The following is a 20,203-nucleotide window of genomic DNA, read 5'->3' as shown; positions in this document are numbered from 1 at the left end:
CTTTTGAAACTTTATGGGTAAGTCACTAATTTTCAAATTAAGAGAGAGATCAAGTTTAACACAGTTGATTCAACTCTTGGATTTTGTTGTAACTTTTTACAAAACACAATAGAATTTTTTTTGTAGCTGATTTGAACTTGCCGATGCAGATACATATGTTATTAAAATTGCATGCAGAATCCAAGGGCTCCCTGACTAAAAGTACCTGCGGTTCTTTTCTTTGTGTAAGGTTATATGCAATCTCCTTGCAGTGGATGACATCAATGATCCTGATGTTCTTGCAATTAATGGAGGTAGGAACAAATGATTGTGTGGAAGTGGGAACCTTAAACGTCGTCTCAAATCGTGGTGGGAAGGGGGAATTGTTGCTCACCTTTAGCTGAGAGTGCATTCTTTCCAGTTGGAATTTTTTTTTTGCCAATCTTTGTTCCTGAAATTTCCTGGGAAAACAGCTCTCAACCGATCAGGCACAGGAGCTCTCTGAGAAAAGGTATCAGGTTCTGCTCCTGGTTGACAAGAAATCAAGATGCTGGTTAAATTGAACGTTTGTGAATGTCTTCGCCATTTTCAAAGATACAATCTTAGGAAATTTTATTGCCTTTTTGTCCCCCACCTTAAATGGTAATACAAGTGTGTACAAATTTGTGCACATCTCGGGGATAGTTGATGGACGGTTGTATCAAAGGACTTCACAGATTTTGATCTGGTGGTGTTGAATAATATAGGGGGGCACGGTAGCGTAGTGGTTAGTACAACACTTTACAGGTGACCAGAGTTCAATTTCCGTGGCTGCCTGTAAAGAGTTTGTAAAGTTCTCCCTGTGACTACACAGTTTCCTATGGGTGCTCTGGTTTCCTCCCACAGTCCAAAGACGTACCAGTTAGGAGGTTAATTGATCATTGTAAATTGTCCTGTGATTAGGCTAGGGTTAAGTTGAGGGATTGCAAGGCAGTGCAGCTCAAAGGGCCAGAATGCCTTATTCCTGCTGTATCTCAATAAATAAATAAATAACTGAAAGGTTCAAGTCAGGATGGGTTGTGATTTGAAGACAAACCTGGTAGGTCCCATCTTTCTAAAACTCTTGTCCTTCTCAGATGGTGGTTAGTTGAAATAAGCTACATCACTTGTTTAGATTAGATTAGATTCAACTTTATTGCCAATGTGCAGAGTACAGATACAAAGCCAATGAAATGCAGTTAGCATCTGACCAAAAATGCAAAGAATAGTGTTATTTACAAAACAACTGCGAATAAAAAGTAAGTGCTACAGCACACAAATGTAAAAGTACTGAGGCAGTACAATATGAGAGCAATACTGCTTAGTGCTGTGATGTGAGGTTCAGCAGTGTCACAGCCTCAGGGAAGAAGCTCTTCCTGTGCCTGTTGGTGCGGGAGTGGAGGCTCCTATAGCGTCTACCGATGGGAGGAGAGTAAAAAGTCCATGGTTAGGGTGAGATGCATCCTTGATAATGCTTTTCATCCTGCCCAGGCAGCGTTTATGGTAGATGTTCTCAATGGTGGGCAATTGGGTGCCGATAATCCGCTGGGCAGTTTTCACCACACGCTGGAGTGCTTTGCGGTCTGATACGGGACAATTGCCATACCACACTGAGATGCAGTTGGTGAGTATGCTGTCAGTGGTACAGCGGTAAAAGTCCGTCAGTATCCTGGGACAGAGGTGAGCTCTGGTGGATCTGCTGGAGAGAATGTGCTACAGCGATAACATGCCAGTTGTGGAAATGATTGTGTTTCATATGGGCATCTGTTGGCTGATATTGAGCTGCTGTATTGTCACTGCCATTGCGACCCATTACACCACCATCTCCATCTTTCTTGAGATATTGTTTAAGGTTTCAATGTAGGAACTAATCTCATTTAGGAAATTAGGTAATCGTTGCCTGGTCATTGCTGCATTTTTTTTCCCAGTTTGTTCAGGGGTGTGGACATCACATACAGGACCAGTATTTAATGCCTTTGTCCACATTGTCATTTTAACTGATAGACTTGCTAAGCTATTTCACAGGTCACTTTAAGAACTAATCCCGTGGAGAGTGGGGAGGAGGTGGTCTGAAATTACAAGACAGCCAGTCAGGATGATTTCTTTCTCTGGACTGCTGTTGTGAATCAGGTTTGGTTTATGCAACAATCCTGCACTAGCTGTTACTATCTTTTTATCCCAAGTTTATTCAGTCATTTGGAGGATTCAAGCACACATCCTGTATCAGTAGTCCCAGCCTACTGCATAGGAATTCAGTGACTATCATCCTGCCAACCACGATATGAATGTTAGCTATTGTAGCCAGCTCAGCACTATTATCTGTCATTTATTGGTAACAGCTGTCTGCTGCAGGCAAACAGCAGCTTTATAATTGGAAAAGCCATTTTCTCTCAAGTGATGCAATTACTAATGAGAGATGCTTTAAGTTTCCAGGCCAGGAAAAGCAATAATTTTGCATTTTCCAAAGTCAAACCATGAATGAATTTTGTACATTTCCATGAGATCGCACTTACTTCCTTTGACCTTGAGTAAAGACCTAGTATGCTTAATCATTCCTCATAGGGCAAATTTGCCATCCCAAGAATCAATTTGGTGAACCTTTGCTGTACTCTGTTTATAGCAAGTATATCCTTCCTTGGGTAGAGAGATTAAATGTGTACATGATATTACAGATTCACAAACTTAATTTACTGAAGGGAGTTACCTCTTTTTTTTATATTCAGGTATTTTTCTAATTCTGAATTAACTGTTTTACCTGTATGTTTACTTTCAATGATTAATGTTCAAGAACAACTGCATCATAAATGGCATAGGGTTATTTTGTATAGCTGGATTTCTTAATAACAGTGGAGGAGCTTAACTACTAGAATAGCTAATTCTAATTCTCATTCCATTTTTATTATGTTTAGGATGCTTGCAAACTATAACCATTGCTATGTACTATACTTCAAGTAAATTTTCAATGTATGGAGGGTGACTGGAGTAAGGGTAGGACTGATCAGGGATAGCAGAGGAAACATGCCTGGAGTCAGAGGAGATAGGAAGGTCCTTAATGAATACTTTGCTTCAGTATTCACCAGTGAGGGGGACCTTATATTTTGTATCCTCGCTGACCGCAGGAGTAGTACCAGAAGACTAGCAGGTGAAAAATGTTATTCTTCTGTCCAAGAAAGGCAATAAGGATAATCCTGCAAATTGTACACCCATGAGTCATACTTCAGTGAATGGCAAATTATTGGAGAAGATTCTTAGAGACAGGGTTTGCAAGCATTCAGAGAAGCACAGTCTGATTAGGGATAGTCAGCATGGCACTTTGGGGGAACAGGCCATGCCTTACAAGTCTGACAGAATTCTTTGAGGATGTTTCAAAGCACATTTATGAAGGCAGAGCTATGGATGTGGTGTATATGGATTTTAATAAGCTGTTTTCTAAGGTTCCGCATGGAAGACTCATTCAGAAAGTCAGGAAACATGGGATCCAGGGAAACTTGGCTGTGTGAATTCAGAATTGCTTGCCATAGAAGGCAGAGGGTGGTTCTAGATGTAGCTTACTCTGCCTGGAGGTCAGTGACCAGTGGTGTTCTGCAGGGATCTGTTCTGGGTAGTGATTTTTATAAACATCTTGGATGAGGAAGTGGAAGGGTATGTTAGTAAGTTTGCAGATAACATGAAAGTTGGGAGTGTTGTGAATGGAGTAGAAGGTTATCAAAGATTACAGTGGGACTTTGATAGGCTACAGAGCTGGCCTGAAAAGTGGCAGATGGATTTCAACCTGGAATAGTGAAGTGATTCACTTTGGAAGGTTGAATTTGAAGGCAAAATACAAGGCTAATGGCAGGATTCCTAAAGGGATCTTGGGTTCAACGTTCATAGATCCCTCAAAGTTGCTGTGAAAGTTCATTGGGCTATTATGAAGACTCGTGGTGTGTTGGCCTTAATTATTTGGGGGGTTGAGTTCAAGAGCTATGGGGTAATGTTTATAAAACCCTTGTTAGACCACTCTTGGAATATTATGTTCAGTTCTAGTTGCCTCATTATAGGAAGGATTGTGCAAGCTTTGGCGAGAGTGCAGAGGAGATTTACCAGGATGCTGTCTGGATTGGAGAGCATGCTTAATGAGGATAGGCTGAGCATGCTAAACTTCTCTCTTTGGAGTGAAGGAGGAGAAAAGTTGACTTGATAGAAGTGTTCAAGATGATGAGAGGCATAGATCAAGTGGATAGCCCCTGAAGACTTCCCAGAGTGGAAGTGGCTATTCCGAAGGAGAATAATTTTTAGGTGATTGGGGAAAAGTATAGAGGGTATGTCAAAGATAAGCTTTTTGCCAAGCGATTGGTGGGTGTGTTGAATGTGCTACCATGGGTGCTGGTAGAGATAAATGCATTGGGGACATTTTAGAAATTCTTACAATAAGACATAGATGAAGGAAAAATGGAGGGAAACGTGGGGGGGGATTGATCTTAGACTAGGTTAAAAGGTCGGCACAACATTGTGGGTCAAGTGCCCTGTACCGTGCTGTAATGTTCTGTGTTCTATTTTATTTTCAGAATCAGAATCAGGTTTATTATCATCAGCATGTGTCATGAAATTTGTTAACTTAGCAGTAGCAGTTCAATGTGATACATAATATAGAAGAAAAATAAAATAAAATAAGTAAATCAATTACAGTAAAAAAGTGAGGTAGTGTTGAAGGGTTCAACCTGGACTCACAACACTGCCTCATGAGTCAAGAAGGCACAACAGTGTTGACACTTTGAGGAGGCTCTCCACCCACATTCTAACAATTTTCTACAGGAGCACCATTGACAGTATCTTGTTTGGCTGCATCATTGTGTCGTACAGAATCTGCAAGGCATCGGACCACAAGACTGGAGAGGATAGTAAAAATCACCGTGAGGATCACCGGGTTGCCCCTGCCCCTATTTGTAACATTTACCAGGAGCATTGTACAGGAAGGGCCCGAAGCATTGTTCATCTGTATCACCCATCCCACAATCTTCGACCCACTACCACCATCAGGACTAGGACTATCAGACTGCTTCCCTCAGTCTGTGAGACTACTGAACACCCTGCGAGCTGTTTACCGTACTATTTACCTGTGCTGTGCACTACATGCATTTTGAATTTTATTAACCTATTTATGGTACTATTTGTTTTATGTGGTGTTAGTGATGTATGTTTTGTGGGTGCACTGTGGTCCAGAGAAACGTCGTTTCATTTGGTTGTGTGTGTCACAGTCAGATAACAATAAACTTGAACTTGAATATTTTCAATAAAATGTCCGAAACACAGATCTCCTTCAGCAGGAAACACAGGAACAACTGGATAAGGAGTAACTCATTAAGCAAGTTATATTTAGGGAGGCAAAGATGCAGACCCTGTGGTGGAAATTCATTCCGTGATCTAGTGTGGTGGGGGTTCATGTTGAAACCTGGGGCAAAACCAAAACCTAGTGGTACCTGGCATGAGCCTCTTCACATGAAACACTGATATTGCAGGTAAATGTTGAATATTTTTTCTTCATTGAAATCTGGCAAGTAAGTTTCTATAATTTGAACAATAAATGCCACAGAACAATATTTATTGCATCTTGAACATACTTTGTGTATTGACAAAATCCATGATTTAAAAGTTTGGTAGTTAAAACTTGGAAGTCACTTACAGGGAGTTGTTGAAACAAGGCAATTAAAAAACAACTTATTAGTTTAGTACTGTCAGAATTTTAGACAGATGTGGTGGTCCTGGTGTGGATGCTACGTAGCCTCTTTGTTGATGGGAGTGGGACAAACAGTCAATGAGCAGGGTGTGTGGGATCCTTCATGATCTTACTGGGCCTTTTCATGTATGTATGTCCTTGATGGGGGGGTAGGCTGATGCTGGTGATGTGTTTGGCAGTTTTGACTACCTGTTGTAGAGCCTTCCTGTCTGTCGGGGTGCAGTTTCCGTTCCATGCAGTGATGCAGCTCATTAGGATGCTCTTTACTGCACATCTGTAGAATGATGTAAGTATAGATGTGCATAGTCCTGCTTTCTTCAGCCTCTTCAGTAAGTGGAGACATTGGTGAGACTTCTTAATTATGTAGGATGTGATCTGGGACCATGAGAGATTGTGTAGGATGTGCACTCCTAAGGGTTTGAAACTGCTCACTGTTTCCACTGCTGTACTGCCAATGTAAAGAGTGGTGTGAATTCTCCTGAAGTTGATAACTATCTCCTTTTGCTTGTTGACATTGAAGAAAAGGTTATGTGCCTGGCAGCAGGCCTCAAGCTCTTCCACCTCTTCTCTGTAGGCTGTTTCATTGCTGTTGGTGATGAGCCCCACCACTGTCATATCGTCAGTGATTACTGTGTTTGGCCATGCAGTCATATGTGAGTAGAGTGTATAGCAATGGGCTCAGCACACAGCCTGGGGCCACCTGTGTTGAGGATGATAAGGAGGGAGGAGTTGTTGTGCATCCTGACTGTCTTGGGCCTGTTGTTAGGAAGTATAATACCCACTTGCACAGTGGTGTATTTAGACCAAGGGGTAAGAGTTTGTTCAGTGAGGTCTGTGGGACAGTAGCATTGAATTCCCAATGGAAAACCAGAAACTGCATTTTGACATGAGTGTCCTTGTTTTCTGGTGAGTCAGGGCCAGGTGCATGATGGATGCTATGGCATCTGTTGTAGAGCAATTCTATTGGTAAGCATTTCAGTGATAGCCCAATGTGAAAAGAATGGAGTTTTTGATATGTGGCATTAGCAGCCATTCAAGGCACTTCATGATAATTGGATGACTACCAGAGAAAGACAACTCAGATTCCTAGCACACATCATGCAGAAAGATGAACTACAAAAACTCATACTCTCGGGAAAGATTGAGGGGAGTAAACCTAGAGGAAGACCTCGGCTTATGTACATCAAAAGCATAGCCAGTTGGCTGCACATCGAGGAAATGGAAGTCACCGAAAAGACAAAGGATAGATCTATATGGAAAGCCATGGTCACCAAAGTCCGCATCAGATGTGGTACCTAGACAGACAGACAGACAGACAGACAGACAGACGGTAGTCATTTAGTTCTGAAGGTGTAGCGTTCTGTGGTACAGCAATGATGGTGACTGATTTGAAACATATGAGGACAACAGCCTCATCCGTTGACATCAGTTGAAGATGTCCACGAAGACATCAGTGAGCTGCTGTGTGCACTTCCTGAGTACTCATCCTAGGATGTTGTCTGGCCTGGCTGCCTTATGGGGGTTGACTCTGCAGAGACCTCCTTACATCTGCTGCTGTTACAACCAGTAGCTGCTCACCTGGGAGAGGGGTAGCTTTCATGGCCAGCGTTGTGTTGATGTCTCAAACCATGCATAAAAGTTGTTTAGAGCATCAGGGAATGAGGTGTCACTGGTACAGTCAATGCCGTTATGTAGTCAGTAATGTCCTTGGTGCCCAGCCACGTGTGCCAAATAGGTGGTTTTAACCCTTTTGATGCCTAAGATGAGGGTTTTTTTTCTGGCTGCTTTCACCAGACTTGAAGGCAGTGTCCTGGCCTTTGAGCACTTCCTAGCATTCAGCTTCTAGTTGGGCCATGAGATGACCGTTATTGAGGTACCATCATTATCCACACACTTTCTGATGTAGCCAGTGACAGAACAGAATCAGAATCGGATTTTTTATCATCGGCATGTGACGTGAAATTTGTTAACTTAGCCACAGCAGTCCAATGCAATACATAATCTAGCGGGGGTGGGGGGGGGAATAATAATAAATAAAATAAAACATAATAAATAAGTAAATCAAAATAGATTAAAAAATGTGCAAAAACTGAAATACTGTATATTTTTTTTAAAAAGTGAGGTAGTGTCCAAAGCTTCAAAGTCCATTTAGGAATCGGATGGCAGAGGGGAAGAAGCTGTTCCTGAATCGCTGAGTGTGTGCCTTCAGGCTTCTGTACCTCCTACCCGATGGTAACAGTGAGAAAAGGGTATGCCCTGGGTGCTGGAGGTCCTTAATAATGGATGCTGCCTTTCTGAGACACAACTCCCTAAAGATGTCCTGGATACTTTGTAGACTAGTACCCAAGATGGAGCTGACTAGATTTACAACCTTCTGCAGCTTCTTTCGGTCCTGTGCAGTAGCCCCTCCATACCAGACAGTGATGCAGACTGCCAGAATGCTCTCCACGGTGCATCTATAGAAGTTTTTGAGCGTATTTGTTGATAAGCCAAATCGCTTCAAACTCCTAATAAAGTATAGTCGCTGTCTTGCCTTCTTTATGACTACATTGTGGCGACCCACTTTCTGGCACACACGAACCGGCTCACAACAGCGCGCGCAGGCAGAGGGCCGGCCCCAAAAAGGGTGCCAGGCCATCTTCACCAGCAGGGGGAAAATCCCGCGCGCAGAAAGGGTCTGGGAATATGCATTCCCCACAGCAATCCCGCCCAGGGAGGGTGGGAACGGGAAGGCTTTAAAGCAGACCGCGAAGTTTGAATAAATCTCTTTCATCGCAACTCTAACTCACCGACTCCTTGTGGTTATTCTAGCACTGTGTGTAGCACACCGCTACAACATCAATATGCTGGGACCAGGTTAGATCCTCAGAGATCTTGACACCCGGGAACTTGAAGCTGCTCACTCTGTCTGCTTCTGATCCCTCTGAGGACAGATCAAGATCTGTGTCTTTCCATTTGTGGCAGCCTCCATGAACATCTACTAATTAGTCTGTTCAAAGCAGGTTAACTGGCAGATAAGTAATGAAATGAAGCAAGGTTGCCAAATTAATCTGTTGGACAAATCAGTTATGAAATTCACATAATTGCCTTAATGTTATTGATCTTCCTGTCATTGTAAATTGATTATCAGTCATTACCATTTACTGCAGACATGTCATCTGTTATTAGACCTCTACCCTGCATATAAATATCAGCATAAAATTAGCTATTTGTTTTGAATCACCCAAAGCTTTTGATCTGCAAGATAGAATAGTTGAAGTTTTGATTTTCATTGACCACAATGGTGAATTCTTATACAATGTACTATTTACTTGCCTACTTAACACAAAAAATGTTGTTCTTTCTGTCAGATTTTAATACAAAATTTAAAAAAAGTGAACCCATCCAAGCAATTTCAGATTGTGAATTTTGGATGGAATACATTACATGCAATATTTTCTTAATGTAGTATAATTCACCTCTTTCAATTTCTCACACTACTTACAATCCAAAAATATTGAAAGCCAAAAATAATCACTGCACAGGTTTTAAAATGCAAGATTACAATTACACTATTTTCCACATTTCAACTGGTCATCATAAGAATACTTAATCTGTCTACTCTTGTGCTTTACAGCAGCTCAAAGGTTGTAAATATGAATGATTAAAATTTATGGAAACAATGCAGCAATCAAGTTTTTAAAAAATGTATATCATTTTTAAAATTGTTTCTTCATGTGTACCAAATTGCCTTACTGAGCTTAACTCCCCTCTCTCTTTGATAGCATCTGCAGCCTTGGCATTGTCTGACATTCCATGGAATGGTCCTATAGGTGGGTAATTTTTCTTGTTAGGACTTGTGAGGTCAAAATTTATTTAATTATTATGGGTTAACATAAAACATGATACGGTACAGCACAGGACAGGCCCTTCAGCCCGTGATGTTTGCTCTATCCCTCCATTCTCTATATATCCATATGCCCATCTAAGAGCTACTTAAAGTCCACTAACTATCTGTATCCACCACTACCCTGGCAGCACATTGGAGGCATTAACCACTCACTGTGTATGTGGAAAAACAAACTTTCCGTGCACATCTGTCTTAAGTGGCCTCTTCTCACCTTGAACGTTAGATTCTGTCTACCCTATCTATACCTTTTGTAATCTTATAAATATACCAGGTCTCCCCTCAGCCTTCAGTGCTTAAGATAAAACAACCCAAAGTTTGTCCAACCTCTTTTTTTATATAGCTCAAACCTCTGTTCCATCATCCCCAAAGTTTTCACTATCATCCTGTAATGGGGAAACCAATATTTCTCACGATACACCAAGTGCAGTCTAATCAAAGTTTTAAACAGCTGCAACATAACTTCCTTACTCTTATACTCAAAACCTCAACCACTTATGGCAAGCATGCCATGTCACCTTTATTCTTCTGTTTACTTGTGTGGCCACTTTCAAAGACCCATAGGATTTGGAATGCAAATTTCCTCTTCACATCAGTGCTGTATAATTTCCCCTTGTATTTGATCTCACAAAGTGCAGTACTTCATACTTGCCCTGATTAAACTCCATCATCTGCCATTTATCTGCCCATGTCTGTTACTGATCTATATCCTGTTGTGTCCTTTAATGACCACTTTCACTGTTCACAACTCCACAATCTCTGTGTCATCTGCAAGTTTACTAACCTGCCAAACTACATATTCATCCAAGTCATATATATCAGTAACTTCAAAGGACATGGTCATGGACTCTCCAGACAGAATGACTCCCTGTGACCACTACCCTCTTGTCTTTTTTGGGCAAGCCAATTCTGAATCCAAACTACCAAATCACCCTGTATCCTATGCATCTTAATCTTCTGGGTCAGCCTACCATGAAGATCATATGCCTTCCGTAAGCAAACTGATGAACTAATATCATGCAATGTAAGGTGGCATTTGACATTTGCAGGTACCCCAAGGAGTAACTCTGTCATCTCATTAGCAAGTACCAACAAAAGCATGTTACTAGGGTATCCAAATGATGAATTAGCATTTGAATGCAGTTTTGGCAGAGGTTTAGAACAGCGAACAATACAGCAAAGGAACAGACCCTTCAACTCACAAAATTGTGTTAAACTAATTAAGCTGTTGACATCTAATTCCCCTGCATACGGTCTGCTCCCATATATTCTGTGCATATTCCTGTGCCTATCTAAGAACCTTTTGTACCTGCCTCCATCACTACCCCTGGCATACACTGCTCTGTGTTTTAAAAAAAAATCTTGCCCTACACATCTCCTTTAAATTTTCAGCCTCTCACCATAAACGTAATCTTCTGAGTACTGGACACTTTGATTCTGAGGAGGAAGATACTGGCTGCCTCTCGTAATGTTATAAACTTCTGTCAGGTCTTCCCTCAGCCTCTGCCACTCCAGAGATGACATCATCTGTTTATCCACCTTCCCTTAACAGCATATGCCTTCTAATCCAGGCAGTATTGTTGTAAACCTCTTCAACTTCCTCTCCTCCACATCTTTCCTGTAAAGAGTTCACCTGAATTAAATGCAATAGAACATAGAACGTGGAATAGTACAGCACAGTACAGGCCCTTCGGCCCACAATGTTGTGCCGACCCTCAAACCCTGCCTCCCATATAAGCCCTCACCTTAGATTCCTCCATATACCTGTCTAGTAGTCTCTTAAACTTCACTAGTGTATCTGCCTCCACCACTGATTCAGGCAGTGCATTCCACGCACCAACCACTCTCTGAGTAAAAAAACCTTCCTCTAATATCCCCCTTGAACTTCCCACCCCTTACCTTAAAGCCATGTCCTCTTGTATTGAGCAGTGGTGCCCTGGGGAAGAGGCGCTGGCTATCCACTCTATCTATTCCTCTTATTATCTTGTATACCTCTATTATGTCTCCTCTCATCCTCCTCCTCTCCAAAGAGTAAAGCCCTAGCTCCCTTAATCTCTGATCATAATGCATACTTTCTAAACCAGGCAGCATCCTGGTAAATCTCCTCTGTACCCTTTCCAATGCTTCCACCACCTTCCTATAGTGAGGCAACAATGTTCCAGATTGTTGAACCATTTTCTTAATAAATAAATAAATAAATAAATAAATAAATAAATAAATAAAACTATATTGTAATTTTATTCTGTAAAAGATCGATGAGATATTGGGAGGAATGTGCATTTCCAGTTATGGGGAAAAAGTGGTAATAAAGCTAAAATTATTAATATTTTAAGCTATTATATTAACAGTTTTAAGCTGGCAAAATGATATTTAATGCAGACTTGTATATCATTTAACTAATTTGGTAATAATAATCAATTCTATCTGTGTTTGCTATTGCTGTTCAAAAAACCTTGAGCTGTGTGTTTAAAAATAACTGTACATTGCTCACTTGTTATAGGTGCTGTAAGAGTTGGTCTTGTAGATAGAGAATTTGTAATTAACCCAACTAGGAAAGAAATGGCATCGAGCAGTTTAAATTTGCTGCTGGCTGGAGCACCTCAAAGCCAAGTAGGTAAGTATTTATTTATTTACTGTAATCTCTTGCCTGTAAATAAAAATAATTTATGCAGTGAAGAAGTTGCATTTTTATATTTGTTAACAGCATTTAAAATTTGCATTTGTTCTAATTGGAATGCGAATACAACATTTAATGTCATTTTTAGCTGTTTATATTGACAGTTAGTTAGCTTGGGTATCCTCTAATTTCATTTAATTCCCTATTTTGTCGCATAAATTAAGCCAGAGAAATAATAATTACAATACAGTAATCATGAAAAATTGTTAGTTGGTAATGTAATATTTATGTTTTAAAATATCTTTTAACCAGTATGCTGCAGTATTGTAACCCACTTTAAAATCCAATTCATGAATTGTGGTATGATGACTACAATAATTTTCAACATGGTCAATTCTATTTTCTCTAACACTTTGCAAGAAATTTTTAAACATGCTATTCTGGGAGGAATATTATACCTGATTTGGCAATCAGAATTTCTACAGTTGATTTATGTAATAAACCTATAGTTAGAAATGATGCGCAACCATGCCTCAATAATTTCCGTTGATCATTGCAGCACTTTAAGGGATAGGGCATTATTTACGGAAAATAGGCTTGTAATGAAGGAAGTGTAGTGATTAATTTCTCCCAAAATGTAGGCAGAAACAATTAAAATTAGTATCTCAATGAAGAATGGCACTTCCCCATGGAATCTACACAGCAGACTCACCACTAAAATGTGGAAGCAGGCCTTTACCAATAAAGTGTTTGAAAGTCAACTGTTTAGATACTGCAAATACATAGTAGCGAATCATGAATAGCATGATTTCTGCATCTTTAACATTACTGCATTCAAGCAAATGTGTAGAGTACAGGGGGTCACAAATGAAAATTTGGATCCACACTCCATGTGTCAGGTTTTAAATGACATTCCATTATTTAGTGCATTAATGCACTGCAGATGGGTTAGAATTTTGAACTCTATATTTTCTTGAATAGAATAAATTAAAGAAAATCATTGGGGAAGTCATACCACATGTTATCTTTAATCAATATTCATAATAGAATACTGCCAAATAGATAATGAACTGGAAGTCCTTAAACTAACACTGCATGAAGACACGTATCTATTGCATGTGGAGGTAAATTAGATCATTTCTTTTTATGTGCGCATTTTGTACATAAACATTGTGTATTATGGTTACCCTATGAAGAAATTTTATCTGCAAAGTTGTGCGTGAACTTTTAAACACTGACTCCTATCAAAGTAGGAACTGTAATGGTAATCCTCTTTGGTTAATGATAGTAATTTGAAGCAGTTAACTTTAGTACCATAGAATAGATTGGTTGTAGTCTCCAGGTATGTGAGCATTGTGTAGAGGATTACAATTGGAGTTCCCAGTTTGATGGGAGTCGGTGTTTTAAAGTTCATGCATAACCTTACAGATAAAATTGGTGTAATGAGCTGCACCCAAAGAGAGAAGAAAGTCAAACCCATGACATTGAAGACACCCAGACCACCTGTGAGATTTCCGTGAGGATTTTTGCATGAGCATTTTATACACGTTAAATTAAAATAGGCACCTTAATTCATACTGGGATCAGGCAGTAAAGGAACCTCCTGCATTTGCGCCCATACAGTAATAGTCTTTTGCGGCAATAATTTGTGCAGTTATTGATATAATTAACACATTAATAACTTCTATATACAAGCATGCCATGAGCTCAAATTGGACAGCAGCACTGTTTGCCACAGATAGCCAGTTTGAGTGATTTGCCTACAGAGTACTAATCCCTGAAAGTAACAGATTTTTACTGAAGTTTTTGTGCAGAATATAAGAATCGAGGCAGTAGAATTTCTATGCTGTTCTCTCTCTTTTCTGTCATTTGAGAGAAATGGATCTTGTCAGAGCAGAATAAATTGTAACTTTGACACTTTATCCATCATCCTGATGTAATCTAAAGAGTCCAGTGTGCAGAGAAAAAGGACCCTTTATTATGAATCAATATTTGTTTTATTTTGACTGCATGTTTTAGTCAAGAGGTACCCTCAAAGAATTTTTGTAAGAACTCATGAGATGTTGTATTTGTTGTCATTAAGTGGTTTCACAGTGCAAAATTAAAACTTTTTTTAAAAACTTTGCCAGTCATGATGGAAGCCGCAGCAGCGAATATATTGCAACAGGATTTTTGTCATGCTGTCAAAATTGGTGTAAAACACACTCAGCAAATCATCCAAGCCATTCAACAACTAGCACGCAAGCATGGAAATTCCAAGAGAACACCTCAGAAGATGTTCATTCCATCCAGAGAAATAGTTGAATCTGCAAGGCAGTAAGTTTTGGGATTACCACGATGACAGAGAATTGCAATTCCCTGCATGCAAGGGATCTTTTAGCATGAAAGTTACAAACACAATTCGTAAGAGTCTGGCATGTAATTTTCATTGCTGCTGAGTTGCTCATCACTTTGAAATTATGAAATTCATATAACAGGTAGAGAATGTTTCGTTTGTTTTTGACCTGAGCATTACTAAGGGCTAGTAAAATGAAATTTACCAATCTGTACTTTATTTCAGAAATTAATGTCCACTGGTCTATCAATGTGACCTCCTCCATATTGGTGAGACCTGTCATAAATTGGGGACCATTTCGTAGAGCAAATCCGCTCCATCTGTCACAAGCTGAACTTCCCAGTGGCCAAACATTTTAATTCCGATTCCTATTCTGACATGTTAGGCAGGAGAGAAGAGATAACACCTCCCCCTGGGTCTCCTCCTCCTTCCCTTTCTCTCTTAATAGATTCCTTTCTCTTCAGCCCTTTACTTTTCCTACTCAAGTGGCTTTACCTATCACCTTCTAGTTAACCCCTTCACTCCCTCCACCTTTTTATCCTTTCTTTCCAGTCCTGTAGAAGGGTCTCACCTCAAAATGTTGACTGTTTACTCATTTTTAACTTTTAATTTTTAACATGATAGCATGTATGGAACTTGGGCAGATGTAGTAAAATGATGTGTCTCTGTTCCTTAGGCTTGCTTCAGAGAAGATCTGTGAAGTATTTAGAGATTTTACGCATGATAAAGTAAGTCTCCCTTCTCATGCAATTATTATTTAACTTAATTTCCAATATTAAAATAATAATATATTTTTATATTGAATTTATATTATTTTATAATTAAGATTTCAAGAGATGATGCCATTAACAAAATCAGACTTGAAACAGAAGAACAATTAAGAGGTATGATATGCTAACTTCCAGAAAAACTAAGTTACCTGTCTATTCATGATTAAAAGAAACCATTGCTTTATTGTGCACTATTTTAGTCAAGTAAAATGCACTTGGATTCATTTGTATATTGCAGGACTCTTGGAAGATTCTAGCAATGAAAGTCTATTCAATAGTACTTCTGAAATGTAGGAACTGCTATTTGTGGGGGCGGCGGGGGGGGTGGGGGAAGACTCAGCTCATTCATCATGTGCTACTTAATGGAAGTTGACTTAAATGAGTAACCAAGCTTTATCGATTTGCCTTCAGCAAACCCAAATGCAGATGCCAGTGGTGAACAGCTTTAGGAAGTGTATACAACGTTGACTGAGCGTACAGTAGCTACTAAATGTCATACCTTTTGAGTGCTCACATACCATGTCCTAAAATATTATTTTCTAAAAGAAACCTGCATTTAAATGAATCAATTTTGAAATTTAGAATGTATCTACTCCTTAGACTGATCAAATCAACATATTGTTGCTCAGGTTCTTTTGGACAATGTAAAATAAGTCCTTTTGGAATTTTGGAAGCAACGTTCATATTATTTCCATGGGACAAACAGTTGTAGTCAACTTATTATCTTTTGACAGTTTTTTGTTCTTCAGGGTTTTTATGTAATAAAGTAGTCCATGATTTAGTTGTCTTCTAATGTGTTCAAAGAAACTCTGTTAATTTGTATTTCTTCTGCAGCAAAGTTTGCTGACGTTGAACCGTATGACATTATGGAGGCATTTAATGTGGTTTCCAAAGAGGTGTTTAGGAATATTATCATGAATGAATACATAAGGTACAAATTTTCTTTAAATCAGCTTCAGTTATTTGTTATTGTAGTTTATTGCATTTATGTTCTAAGGAATTTTGTTTGGTTGCACAGTTATAGCTAGATACTTATACCTAAGAGTCAATTCAAATCTTCCAGGAAGTTGACCCTCCTGTATTTTCTTTGTATGAAGAGAAATTCCTATTTGCTCACTGAATTATGACACATTGTTATTATATGCCATATAAATGGTAATGTTTTGGAAATTGTTTCACAACTAGGATGATACTAACAAAATAATAATTAAAGATAATGTGTTGTCACTGAATTTTATTGATTCAGTTTGTAATTTCATTCATCTGCCTAAATACCACTCTTTCTGCTACCAGCCTACACTATATGCCATTTATAAAATGCACTGCTGTAACTTAGATAACATTACCCAAGCAACTTATAATGACAAGCACTGCCTGTAAGTTCTTGTCCTAAAAAAACACTCCATCCAGAGTTGAAAGTACCTCAATTATGTTTGCATCGAAATTATGGAGTTCCCATATAACAACATTGTAGGAACATCTTCACTGGAAGGTTCAAGGTAACAGGACATTTAGGAATGGCAACAATGTCAGCTTTGCTGGAGACATGGTATATCCTTTGATGAATAAAATTGATGGAAGAAATGGTTCACCATTTGCAGAAATTATATCATTCTGGTAACAGCAGCAGCTTCAATGTAAGTAAGTTCAAAATTTAACATTTTTGAGTCTAGATTTGTTTACTAAGAAGTTAATGAAACATTAAACATTTTAATAGGACATTAATGAGTAAATAAATGGGACTTGCAACTTCTCATGTGAGTTCCCATTCCATTATCAACAGCAAGTTCAATGAGCATAGCAAGAGTTCAAACCCTATATAGGTAAATTAAATGAGGGTTTGATACAAAAGAGCATACTTTTAAAAAAAAACAACTACAAATGAAAGAAAAGGAATGTAATCCATCTTTGTGCTTAGCCAGAAAATAGTTAGTGTTGCAGTGTGATGGCAGTAATGTTATATGACATGGTAGTAATCTGATGAAACAGGAAAATGAATTCAACAAAGCTCACTCCAGAAAAATTATATTTATAGTTGCTGAATATGTATTTCTCTAAACTCTTAAGTAGGAGTTGGAAGAAGTTGAATTTAGAATTTCACAGGACCCAACTAAGCTACTCAATATAGCTCTCCATAAGACATAGGAGCAGAATTAGGCCATTCAGCCCATCGAGTCTGCTCCACCATTCCATCATAGCTGATACCGGATCCCACTCAACCCATACACCTGCCTTCTCGCCATATCCTTTGATACTCTGACCGATCAGGAAACGATCAGCTTCTGCCTTAAATATACCCACGGATTTGGCCTCCGTCGCAATTTGTGGCAAAGTAATCCATAGATTTACTACTTTCCGGCTAAAACATTTCCTCCTTACCTCTGTTCTAAAAGGTTGTCCCTCAATTTTGAGGCTGTGCCCTCTAGTTCTGGATAACTCCACCATAGGAAACATCCTCTCCACATCCACCCTAGCTAGACCTTTCAACATTTGGTAGGTTTCAGTGAAATTCTCCCACCCCTGCATGCTTCTAAATTCCACTGAGTACAAAGCTGCCAAATGCTCCTCATATGTTAACCCCTTCATTTCCAGAATCATCCTCGTAACCCTCCTCTGGACTCTCTCCAATGACAACACTTCCTTTCTGAGATATGGTGCAGCCTGACTAGTGTCTTATAAAGGCTCAGCATTGCTTTTATATTCTATTCCCCTTGGAATAAATGCTAACATTGCACTTGCTGCCTTTACCACAGACTAAACCTGTAAATTAACCTTCTGAGAGTCTTGCACAAGGACTCTCCTTTGTGATTTGTCCAGTCATCTCCACCCCCATCCTCCCACTACCTCATCCTTCCCTAGTGACATTACCTGGTTGGGTGATGCTGCTGCTATTTAGCGAGTATCTTTTTGGGACAACTTGAAGAAACCCTCCTGGCCTATGAACAGTACTGTAGAGATACAAACTAATTAATTCACCTCTCCTCATTTGAATTGTCAGATTTGCTGCAGCCTGGAAGAGGTTGTTGACTGGAACTAGATTAACATTAAAATCACTGATAATATGTAGGTGTGCAGTTTCAGTACTGTATAATATTTAAATGATTTAACCTTTCAGAGCCTTGGTGGTCCCTGAATTATTTAGCTTTGTAACCTTTCACTTCTACCACATTGCCTTTTGGGATTGGGGGGGGAGGTGGGAGAAGTTCAAGATCCCTTCATATTACCCTTAGAAAATTTGAAGCCTTAGTTTTGTTTAAGTCCCCAAATGTTTGCCATATTGCTTTGTATTACAGATGTGACGGCAGAGACTTGAGATCTCTTAGGAACATTAATTGTGAAGTTGATCTGTACAAACCTCTTCACGGATCTGCGCTGTTTCAGAGAGGACAGACACAGGTATGGAATAAATAAATTCTGTCCATCTTTTGGGAGATTTTGTGAATGTACTAAGTGTAATGGATTTGTTTTAATGTCTATGGTCCATTTTTTAATTCAATTTGTATTAGCAAACAAATTGATATACTTAGCATTGATTTTCACTTTACTCTCTTAGATTTGTAATTTTAACCTTGTAGAAATGTTTATAGAAAGGATTAACTCGTGTCTATTCATTGTACATTATTACAAAACAGACACCTCCTGTGCTCATGTTTCATTTTTGTTAATACAAAGCCCTGCATTATGGTCATTGTGGTTAAAGAAATGTGCCCACATGAAATGTGTGTGTGAGGAGGATAAATGTTACAAACGTGCACTTCTTGATGCATACGCAAATGACGTGGCTTTGCATTATGGAAAATTGCAACATGTTTTGTTTAACAAAATGTAGCACATGCCCGCCCCCCCATCCCAATGTGGGGTTCACCTATAATTCTAGCAAATATTTTGCTTAATTCAGATGTACAATCATCAGTGCACTGAACAAAAAAGTTTAATAGGAAGATTGATTGTTATCTTCATTTGCAAGTGACATTGCATTATTTTGTCTCTTTTAAAGATTTAATGAGTTTATCAAAATTGATTGAACAAGGGTTGAATCTACCATTTTCTTTATCTTGATGAGAATTGAGGAGCTGTTAAAATTGGTCTTAACTTCAAACTTCTCAGAATAGTCAATCAACCAGGCATGGTACTATGTTTAGCTATTCATCTGTCTGCTAGATAGATCTTGAGGAATGATAAGTTTATATTTAGCCGTGACACCTCATTTGATAGAATAGCTGGACTCCCAAAGCTTCCACTTAGTGAAGTACCAAAAATCTGCTAGCACCTCTTGAACCTGTATAGAAACATAGAAACATAGAAGATAGGTGCAGGAGTAGGCCATTTGGCCCTTCGAGCCTGCACCGCCATTCAGTATGATCATGGCTGATCATCCAACTCAGAACCCTGCACCAGCCTTCCCTCCATACCCCCTGATCCCTTTAGCCACAAGGGCCATATCTAACTCTCTCTTAAATATAGCCAATGAACTGGCCTCAAATGTTTCCTGTGACAAAGAATTCCACAGATTCACCACTCTCTGTGTGAAGAAGTTTTTCCTAATCTCGGTCCTAAAAGGCTTCCCCTTTATCCTCAAACTGTGACCCCTCGTTCTGGACTTCCCCAACATTGGGAACAATCTTCCTGCATCTAGCCTGTCCAATCCCTTTAGGATTTTATATGTTTCGATCAGATTCCCCCTCAATCTTCTAAATTCCAACGAGTATAAGCCTAGTTCATCCAGTCTTTCATCATATGAAAGTCCTGCCATCCCAGGAATCAATCTGGTGAACCTTCTTTGTACTCCCTCTATGGCAAGGATGTCTTTCCTCAGATTAGGGGACCAAAACTGCACACGCTACTCCAGGTGTGGTCTCAGCAGGCATTCTATTTCTTCAGT

General features: G+C 39.3%; 1 protein-coding gene across 1 annotated transcript in view; it reads left to right on the top strand.

Moving 5' to 3' along the window:
* pnpt1 (polyribonucleotide nucleotidyltransferase 1, mitochondrial) overlaps positions 1-20,203 on the top strand; it is a 66,229-nt gene that overhangs the window by 12,221 nt on the left and 33,805 nt on the right. Inside the window, exons 6-13 of the mRNA XM_072265261.1 lie at positions 230-293; positions 9,478-9,525; positions 12,100-12,213; positions 14,346-14,532; positions 15,228-15,279; positions 15,378-15,435; positions 16,156-16,252; positions 18,615-18,717. Of these exons, the coding sequence (XP_072121362.1) occupies positions 230-293; positions 9,478-9,525; positions 12,100-12,213; positions 14,346-14,532; positions 15,228-15,279; positions 15,378-15,435; positions 16,156-16,252; positions 18,615-18,717 (723 nt within the window). The remainder of the gene's footprint in view (positions 1-229; positions 294-9,477; positions 9,526-12,099; positions 12,214-14,345; positions 14,533-15,227; positions 15,280-15,377; positions 15,436-16,155; positions 16,253-18,614; positions 18,718-20,203) is intronic.

Source organism: Mobula birostris, chromosome 8, assembly GCF_030028105.1.
Source record: "Mobula birostris isolate sMobBir1 chromosome 8, sMobBir1.hap1, whole genome shotgun sequence".
Lineage (NCBI taxonomy): Eukaryota > Metazoa > Chordata > Chondrichthyes > Myliobatiformes > Myliobatidae > Mobula > Mobula birostris.
Note: the sequence above shows the minus strand (reverse complement) of the source record. Positions and strands in the feature narration are given on the sequence as shown.